The sequence below is a fragment of the Bison bison genome, unplaced genomic scaffold, assembly GCF_000754665.1.
Source record: "Bison bison bison isolate TAMUID 2011002044 unplaced genomic scaffold, Bison_UMD1.0 scf7180017864379, whole genome shotgun sequence".
Classification (NCBI taxonomy): domain Eukaryota; kingdom Metazoa; phylum Chordata; class Mammalia; order Artiodactyla; family Bovidae; genus Bison; species Bison bison.
In genome coordinates this window covers 12467147-12476259 of record NW_011494951.1, presented here as the reverse complement: position 1 = coordinate 12476259, position 9113 = coordinate 12467147, and the positions used below count along the sequence as shown (strand labels likewise).

The following is a 9113-nucleotide window of genomic DNA, read 5'->3' as shown; positions in this document are numbered from 1 at the left end:
AAGTCTGACACTGTTTCCACTGTTTCCCCATCGATTTGCCATGAAGTGATGGGACCAGATGCCATGATCTTCATTTTCTGAATGTTGAGCTTTAAGCCAACTTTTGCACTCTCCTCTTTCACTTTCATCAAGAGGCTTTTTAGTTCTTCTTCACTTTCTGCCATAAGGGTGGTGTCATCTGCATATCTGAGGTTATTGATATTTCTCCCAGCAATCTTGATACCAGCTTGTACTTCTTCCAGCTGAGCATTTCTCATGATGTACTCTGCATAGAAGTTAAATAAGCAGGGTGACCATATACAGCCTTGACGTACTTCTTTTCCTATTTGGAACCAGTCTGTTGTTCCATGTCCTGTTCTAACTGTTGCTTCCCTACCTGCATATAAGTTTCTCAAGAGGCAGGTCAGGTGGTCTGGTATTCCCATCTCTTTCAGAATTTTCCACAGTTTATTGTGATCCACACAGTTAAAGGCTTTGGTATAGTCAGTAAAGCAGAAATAGATGTTTTTCTGGAACTCTTTTCCTTTTTTGATGATCCAGCACTAGCTGGTAAACAGTTAACACGTCTAGAAAACATAACAAGAAGTTAAATTAGCTCTCTATATCAAAAGAATGTCCCAATAAATTAGTAAGAATTGAAACATACATCATAGCTCCAAACCCCCCTCCCACTTTCCTCCTCTGTCATTGCTAAATTTTTACCTCGTTTACACCCACTCAGACTCTTGTTTTCCAAGATTCAGTCTGAGCCTGTGAGCTTCATTTCATACTCTCGGAGAATTATCCTCAATTTTTATGTTTAACTTCCCTTTCCATGGATCTTATCTAAACTTGTATTTCCATTCCTAACTTCTTTCCATTAAATCTCTTAATATCTTTTGGAAATGTTTTTCTAAGTGGACGTCTCATTAGCATCTAAAATATGCAATATACAAAGCAATAGGAAACTCAAACTTCTTAATTTCCCCTTTTATCCAATAAATCAACAAAAGTGAGAACTTAAGAATAAATATTAATAATGCATGGTCCTTCACTTCATGGGGCTCCAATCCATAAAAAAACATTGAAAATAATACAAGATGATATGTGTTTTATCCACAGATGTTATGTGTTAGGAACCTAGAACTCAAAGTCAAGTTAATGAATTCTTTCTCAGAGGTTTTAGAATTCTTAGTCACTCCAGTTACACCCTGTAAGCTGGTCTCACTATCAATCTGCTGTTCATTCACACTTTCTCAGCTCTTTACTCTCCCTTCCTTTTTGCCTTTCTGGATTTTTCTTATCCTTTATTGTTACAGGTTAAGCCCCACTACCTGTAGGAAATATTTGCACACATACACACACATTCTCCCTCTACCTCGGAACTATTAAGCTATTCAGTGTCTCTACCATACAATCTGTTCAGTACATCAGCTTTCAACATTTATCAAACATTTTCAGTGTGTGTCATGTGAAGCAGGTTTTGTTATTTAAATGTTGCATATCCATATGTGTTTTGTGTCATTTCTTTCCAACTCTTTTGCAAACTCCTTGGAAACTCAAACACTATTTTTAAAATTCCTTATATCTGTACATCAGAATACAGAAAATCCTGGCATATCCCGTATTAACCAGATCAGCATCACCATAGGCAGAAGGCCAAGGAATCTGTTTCTAACAAAGTTCTCACATGACAGGCAGTGAGCCCAGTTCTGAATTCAGACTTTCTTAGAAATCACTGCCATATAACTTCTAGCCCAATGCTTTGCCGTTATAAGGTCTTAATAAAGTATATGTTTGTGCAACAATCAGTAGTCAGCTTGGTGAAATGTTTAGTAGAAGGACCTGAAAGATGGATATTTGCCTTTCACTAGGGCTTCACTTCTGAATTACTTTATTCAGTTTTTCAGTTCAGATGCAAAACAGACCATTCCCAAGTGCTGCTAGGACTTGAGGAACTGATATCTAACGATAAGATTCACAAAAGATTGATAAGCAGGTCTTGGTGCAGTTTATTATGCTTTATTGGTAATCTAATAGGCCTCAATATCTAGGACATGGACTGAGCCATTAAACTCAGAAGGCAGAGAGAATTGTTGAGACAAAAGGAAACAGATTTATCTAAGAACTTGAGAGAAGAAGCTCATTACACTGAAATTGTTAACCTCGGCCTTTAAGGAAAGTTGCCTGATTTTTATTATTTAAGAAATGTCTTAGTAATCCTAGTTCAGTGTTCTGAATAATTATAACATTCTAAGCCTGTGTTTTCCCCACACTTTGAGGGCAGTTGCCTCTTTATATTTCTGTCCTATTATGGTCCATCCTAAAGATGAACAATATATTTATCTCCACAAACAGCATTTATCAGGCCATTCTGCTCAGAAGCTTTCACTGGCTCCCCAGTGCGTAAAAGATAAACTGAATTCATGAGCTTGACATTTGAAGCTTCCTTCAACAGAACATTTGTCTCTATAATTTATTTATGCAAACCTACTGACATTTTGCCTTCCCACTTGTGTTCCTACCATTAACCAGTTGTTCAAGGTGTTCCTTGCTTGTAATTTCCTGTTTCTCTCTCCCAACATCCTAGTCAAATTCTATCCATTCATCAGAAGTTAGTTTTTTAATTAAGCTTTTGCTGACCATTGAAACCTACTGTGCTGTTTTCCATCCCCAACTTACTGAGCACTTCTGTCATTTTTCTCTTTTTTGATGGTTATTTTCTTTATGAGTAATATATAATTTAATTGCATGTGACAAAGTTGCCTTATATTTATACTGTCTTATATTTAATGTCTGTAATTTAAATTATCTTATTTTTAAAATTAAATTTTAAGCTGGTTTTAGGTGGAAATTATGTAACAGTTGTAAGTCCACAAAACAGGTATTTCAGTGCTTTTAAATGCCCAGCCAATTATTGTATAATGGAGAATGACTGTTTCTATGATGTGATCTTTCGTCTTCCTGAACAGTAATAGTAATCTTTTTAATCCCTCAGGAGAGTTCTTAAAACTAAAAAAGGCTCTTCACAGAGCAGAAGTGGGATTCTGATAATACAGTTTATTTCAAGATGGCAACTGAATCAAAGAAAGCTACAGCTCAGAACCTTCAGGAGGATGAAGGACTTCTGATAGTGAAGATGGAAGAGGAAGATTTTGTCTGGAGGCAGGGTGCTTGCTTACAGAGGAATGATCCCCTCAGGCAGGAGCTCTGCCGGCGGCTGTTCCGGCAGTTCTGCTACCAGGATTCTCCCGGGCCCCGAGACGCACTGAGCCAGCTCCGGCAGCTCTGCTGTCAGTGGCTGAAGCCAGAAACCCAGACCAAGGAGCAGATCCTGGAGCTGCTAATTCTGGAACAGTTCCTGGCTATCCTGCCAGGGGATCTGCAGGCTTGGGTGCGTGAACGTTATCCAGAGAGTGGAGAGGAAGCAGTGACCCTACTGGAAGATTTAGAGAGAGGCACTGATGAAGCTGTACTCCAGGTACAAAGGGGTTGGGGGATCTAAGACCTCCAGGATGGATGGAGTCCCACATAGGGAGAAAAGGACCTGAGACTGAATATCTAGTGAGCTTTATGAAAAAGAAGTGAAAGTGAAGTCCCTCAGTTGTGTCCGACTCTTTGCGACCCCATGAACTGTAGCCTATCAGGCTCTTCTGTCCATGGGGTTTTCCAGGCAAGGGTACTGGAGTGGGTTGCCATTTCCTTCTCCAGGGGATCTTCCAACCCAGAGATTGAACCCAGGTCTCCTGCATTGCAGGCAGACCCTTTACCATCTGAGGCACCAGGCTCCCAAAGTGAGCTTTGTAGGAACTCTTATTTAGTTTAGTGTTTATTTATGGCTCCTTCCCTCTCTGCTAGGTACTATGGTACCTTTTACAATTGAGGCAGACTTAATTCTTCCTTCCCCAGTTTTGTATAACTCTGCAAGATTCTCTTTGGTTTGGAAGATGTTTAATTCCAACTGGGATTCTCTCATAAGCCCAAATGTACTTTGTTTTTCTCAGATTCCAGTCTGTGGACATGGACAAGAACCATTCAGGAGAAAAGTGGCATCTCCTGGGCCAGCACTTAGTGTCCCGTTCCAGCCAGTGGACACCACGGCCCTTCATGGTTCTTCAGAACCCCAGCTCCTACTGGACTGTGGTAAGGAGCAATACTCTATGTGGTGCATGTCCCTGAAGTGCTAGGACAGTAAACCTCCCTTCTCAGACTATTTTTAGTAACTGTAGATGGTCCTTTCCTTTATTACTTAATAAGAAATAGAGAACTCTTTTCCTTTTGTGTCACTGGCCATCCAAAATAAGAGAGAGAGAACTTTGTTTTTTATCCAGAATGTCTCCTTTTTCATTTGTTCTTTTAGAATATTTCTAAAACATGAGATGTTTTCATGTTATGAGCTAATTAACGGAAAGAAAATGAATGGGTTGAGAAAATGTCAGGGAATGAAAAAAGAAGCAAAAGTGAAAGAAACACATGCATAGAAATAAACATGTTAATAGGAAAGCAGATATAATGATAGGAAAAAAGACAAATATGTGATAATACACTCATAAATAGAATATAATTCACAGATACATAAAACAAGATCCATATTATTGCCTTTTTATTTTACTTTTGGTTTCATGAAGCCCTCATGCTTTTATAGAAAGTTGGCCATACTTGAGCTGACTACCTCCATAGACTCCTCTTTGCTGTTCTAAAACTCATTGTTTAAAAGGTTCAAGGACTCAGTATCACTTTAGGTACATATGGTCCCAAAAATAAACCTAAGAATAAATTACAGTAATTTTTAAGATTACCCAATTTCTGCTTTCGAGTTTGTTCTGGAAACATTTCCATCCATCTCATCTAAAACTGTAAATTTTCCCATCCTAAGACCAGTACTGCCTAACCCCTTCTCCTATCCTAGCTTATTCTAGACAAAGGAAACCCTATAAAAAGAGGGGCAGCTTTAATTCCAGTTTAATATGGTTTAATATAGAGTCATGAGTACAGTATAGATTGATGAGCTAGAAGGTAGGATTTGTGAGAACTAGATCATAAATGAGTCTGAAGAGCTCAGATGTGTTGTGGAGGAGATTAGGATTTCTAAGTAGGGTGTAAGAATGACAAGGTTTAGTGACGATTAGTCTGGTGAGGGTATTTAGGCTGACTAGGAAGAACAGCCGGAGAAGGCAATGGCACCCCACTCCAGTACTTTTGCCTGGAAAATCCCATGGACGGAGGAGCCTGGTAGGCTGCAGTCCATGGGGTCGCTAGAGTCAGACACGACTGAGCAACTTCACTTTCACTTTTCACTTTCCTGCATTGGAGAAGGAAATGGCAACCCACTCCAGTGTTCTTGCCTGGAGAATCCCAGGGACGGGGGAGCCTGGTGGGCTGCCATCTATGGGGTCGTACAGAGTTGGACACGACTGAAGCAACTTAGCAATTAACGAGGAAGAATAGCTCTGAGTGAAACAAAAGGAGGCTGTTACAGTTATCTGAATCGGAAGTGGTGAGGTTCTGGAGTAACAGAAATGTAAAGAAAGGGAGGTATATAGGGGACATTTAGCAGAAATGAAAGAATTTGACTATCCATGAAAGATGAAGAAGAAATGGAAAGATGGATTGGCTAATAGATGGATGGAGGTTTTCCCCACCACATATGCATACCTCAGAGTCTTTATAATTTTATTTTTCTCTATGCATCTATGTCCTCATATACCTTCTTTAATATGGTGCCTCCCTTTCACCCTCTAACAGTAGAAATATAGACCTAAAGTTCCCCAAGATCCTTCTCAGTCACATTTCATAGTTCTCCTTACTTTGTTCCCCCCACCTCCATTCTTGATGGTGATGATCCTCTTCCTGGTCTTCTCTACTGTTGTCTGCTCATCTCACATGTCTGTTTCCTCTCTCTGCCAACTACTGCATACATATGCTTTTACCAATTATTCTTTCTCTTCTATCCTCATCCATCACTCCTCTCATTTGAAAGGTCACGTTTTTAGAGTAGCCAAATAATGGCTACTATGTAACTATAATTATTTGGCTCCTATGATTATTGTCACTATCTTGGGTGTATCTCAAAGTTTTACCTTCTTTTAGTTCAGCAAACAGGTATTTTCCTCTTTATTTTTTCATCATTTTTTTAGATAACAAGAGTGAAAACAGTGAATCCATGCCAAAGCTGGACATTTATGAGAAAATGGAATTGCAGAAAATTGTATCAGGAAGAATTTCAGAATTTGTGTCAGAAGGATCTGCTGAGCCTCAAGACATCTGTAAGTCTGCAGGCAAGATAAAGAGGCAGCGGGAAAAAGACTCAGGGGAGTCTCAGAAATCATCATCTGCTCAGGATGCTGCTTTCAGTAAAATCCTCACCCACAAAAATACACTTAGAGGCGAAATAATAAGCCATGATGGCTGTGAGAGAAACTTAAATCTGAACTCAAATGAATTTACACACCAAAAATCTTGTAAACACAGTACCTGTGACCAAAGTTTCAAATGGAATTCAGATTTTATTAAGCATCAGAGAATTTATGCTGGAGAAAAAATTCACCCATATGGGAAGTCTCTCAAGAACCCAAACCTTATTAAACATGCAGCAGTTTTCACTGGCGAGAAGACCCATCAGTGTAATGAGTGTGGAAAAGCTTTCAGACACAGCTCAAAGCTCATTAGGCATCAGAGAATCCACACTGGAGAGAGACCCTATGAATGTAATGAGTGTGGAAAAGGCTTTGGGGGGAGCTCAGATCTTATTAGACACCAGAGGATTCACACTGGGGAGAGACCCTTTGAATGCAAAGAATGTGGGAGAGCATTCAGCCTGAACTCACATCTTATCCTGCATCAGAGAATTCATACCAGGGAGAAACCCTATGAATGTAGTGAATGTGGGAAAACCTTCAGAGTGAGCTCACACCTTATTCGACACTTGAGAACCCACACTGGAGAGAAACCCTATGAATGCAGTGAGTGTGGAAGAGCCTTCAGTCAGAGCTCACACCTTAGTCAACATCAGAGAATTCACAAGAGGGAAAACCTATTCATGTAAAGAACTTAAATTCATAAGGAAATAGAACAGGAAAAATATTGAGTAAATAATAAATATCAGTTGAGATGAATGACTGAAAGACCAGTATCTCTTTATTTTCTCTCTCATTTTCAGCTTGCTGTTCTGCATATAATCTTTACTGCCATGTGTCTGCTTGCTAAAGTCAAACCAGAAGAGCAAAATTTGGGGGAGGCTAATAAATAAGTCAGGCTTCCCTGGTGGCTCAGTAATAAAGAATCTTTCTGCCAGTGCAGGAGACACGGGTTCAATCTCTGGGTCAGGAAGATCCCCTGGAGAAGGAAATGGCAACCCATTCCAGTATTCTTACCTGGGAAATCCCATGGATAGCGGAGTGTGGTGGGCTAGTGTACATGGGGTCGCAAAAGGGTCAAATACAACTTAGAGACAAAACAATAACAAATAAATTAGTTTGTCTATGGCAATGAAAATAGAAAAAGAGGACTCTTGGGAAATAACCAGAATTACAGTGTGGGGGAAAGAAGATTCAGGTAAAGAGAGCCTGATCATTATTATTAACTCTAGTTAATGATTCTCCATGAGAAGAGGTAGGCCAAGCCTCAAAGTGGAATAGTTTGAGCAAGGTACTGCAGAACAGTGCTTTTAAAGTATTCCTTTAAAAAATGAAGATACAACAAAACTAAATTAGTCATGTCAAAAACGAGGAGGTATGCAATGGTGGCATTCCAATATGTAAGCCAGACTCTATGTCCAGCGGTCATGCCAGGAAGCACACAACCAGAAGAGCACTTAAAGCAAGAGGCCATAATCCTGAGATTGAAGGAAGACAGGGAGGGAGTAGAAACAAATTAGGCAAGAGCTGGGGTTAGAGGTAAGGAAAGGTGCTCAAATTGAACTAAACCTTCGAATTTGGAGGACATACACAGTAGCATAACGAGGACTTTACTGCCATGCTGTGGAGGTTTGGGGCACCTTCCTGGGGTGGGAGGATAGTGTAGTTCTGGGGAGCTCTCTTGGCAGAAATAGGGTTCTCTGGCTACTAACAACTGTGGAAGAGGGCTGAGGAAGTTAGTACTACAAAACTAAGTCCTGAAACTATTTCATTGCAGCTAGCTGCTCTCTCCAGAAAAGCCCGGGAGGAGAGTATAGAAAGGGTTGGTATCTGAGAAAAGAGTGGAGAGGAATCTGCAACAAGTTGGAGCTCTATCAATGATTTCAGGATATAAAGGTGAATCCTGCTTTACTTATTTTACCTGTTTGATGAGGTACCTTTTCACTAATGTGAGAAATAAAAACATTTAAGGTCTAAATATTAAATTTCATGTTTTTATATGAAAACTAACTAGAAACAGAACCTTTACATTAGAAATATGATAATCTAAAGAACAAAATTTTCCATAAAGAGGCTTTATAAGAATAGCAATTGTGTTTCAATGACCTTGAACTATAGGATCTAGATAACCCAGTATTTTGTTTTAAGGTAATGTTGAACTCATAATTTCTTTTTACAGGCACTAGGCTGATGCATCCTATCACATGACTGTACATGTGGTTATATTTTCTATTTTATTTCCCATTTTATAGTTGAGAAAACTGAGCTGTAAAGTAGCAGACACAGGAATACATAGTAAACAGTAGAAGCAGGATATAAACATATATATTATTCCAGAGCCCTAGTTCTTAACCTTGACTATGTCAATGACATAGTCCATGACTATGGATATAAAATCAGAAAATACAGTACTGGGGGATTACCTGGCTGTCCAGTGGTTAGGGCTGGGTGCTGTCACTTGGGGCAGCCTCATTCAGTCACTGGTCAGGGAACTATGATCCCATAAGTCTTGCCGCATAGCAACACAACTTCAAAGCTGGGGGGAAGGGGTTTCTATATCATCCTTTTAGAAGACTAATTGGTGATACATTTCAAAATCATGGTGGCAGTGGGGACCTGGTAGGCTGGGCTGACTTTGCCCTGGAGGCCCCAGGAAACAACCACCAAGAGCTTCTTCCTACAGAGGCCAGGCAGTAGCCACTGTGCCCAGGGTTAGCAGGCTTCTGGTGGGCTTGCCAGGCCCAGGCCTGGAAAGGGGTAAGAGCCTGTTTCCCAAGG

General features: G+C 39.9%; 1 protein-coding gene across 1 annotated transcript in view; it reads left to right on the top strand.

Annotated features, from left to right (window-relative positions):
• The window catches only part of ZNF165 (zinc finger protein 165), a 23599-nt gene that overhangs the window by 3496 nt on the left and 10990 nt on the right, over positions 1 to 9113 (top strand). The window contains exons 2-4 of the mRNA XM_010857385.1: positions 2978 to 3460; positions 3984 to 4122; positions 6117 to 7020. Coding sequence (XP_010855687.1) covers positions 3050 to 3460; positions 3984 to 4122; positions 6117 to 7020 — 1454 coding nt within the window. The 5' untranslated portion in view covers positions 2978 to 3049. The remainder of the gene's footprint in view (positions 1 to 2977; positions 3461 to 3983; positions 4123 to 6116; positions 7021 to 9113) is intronic.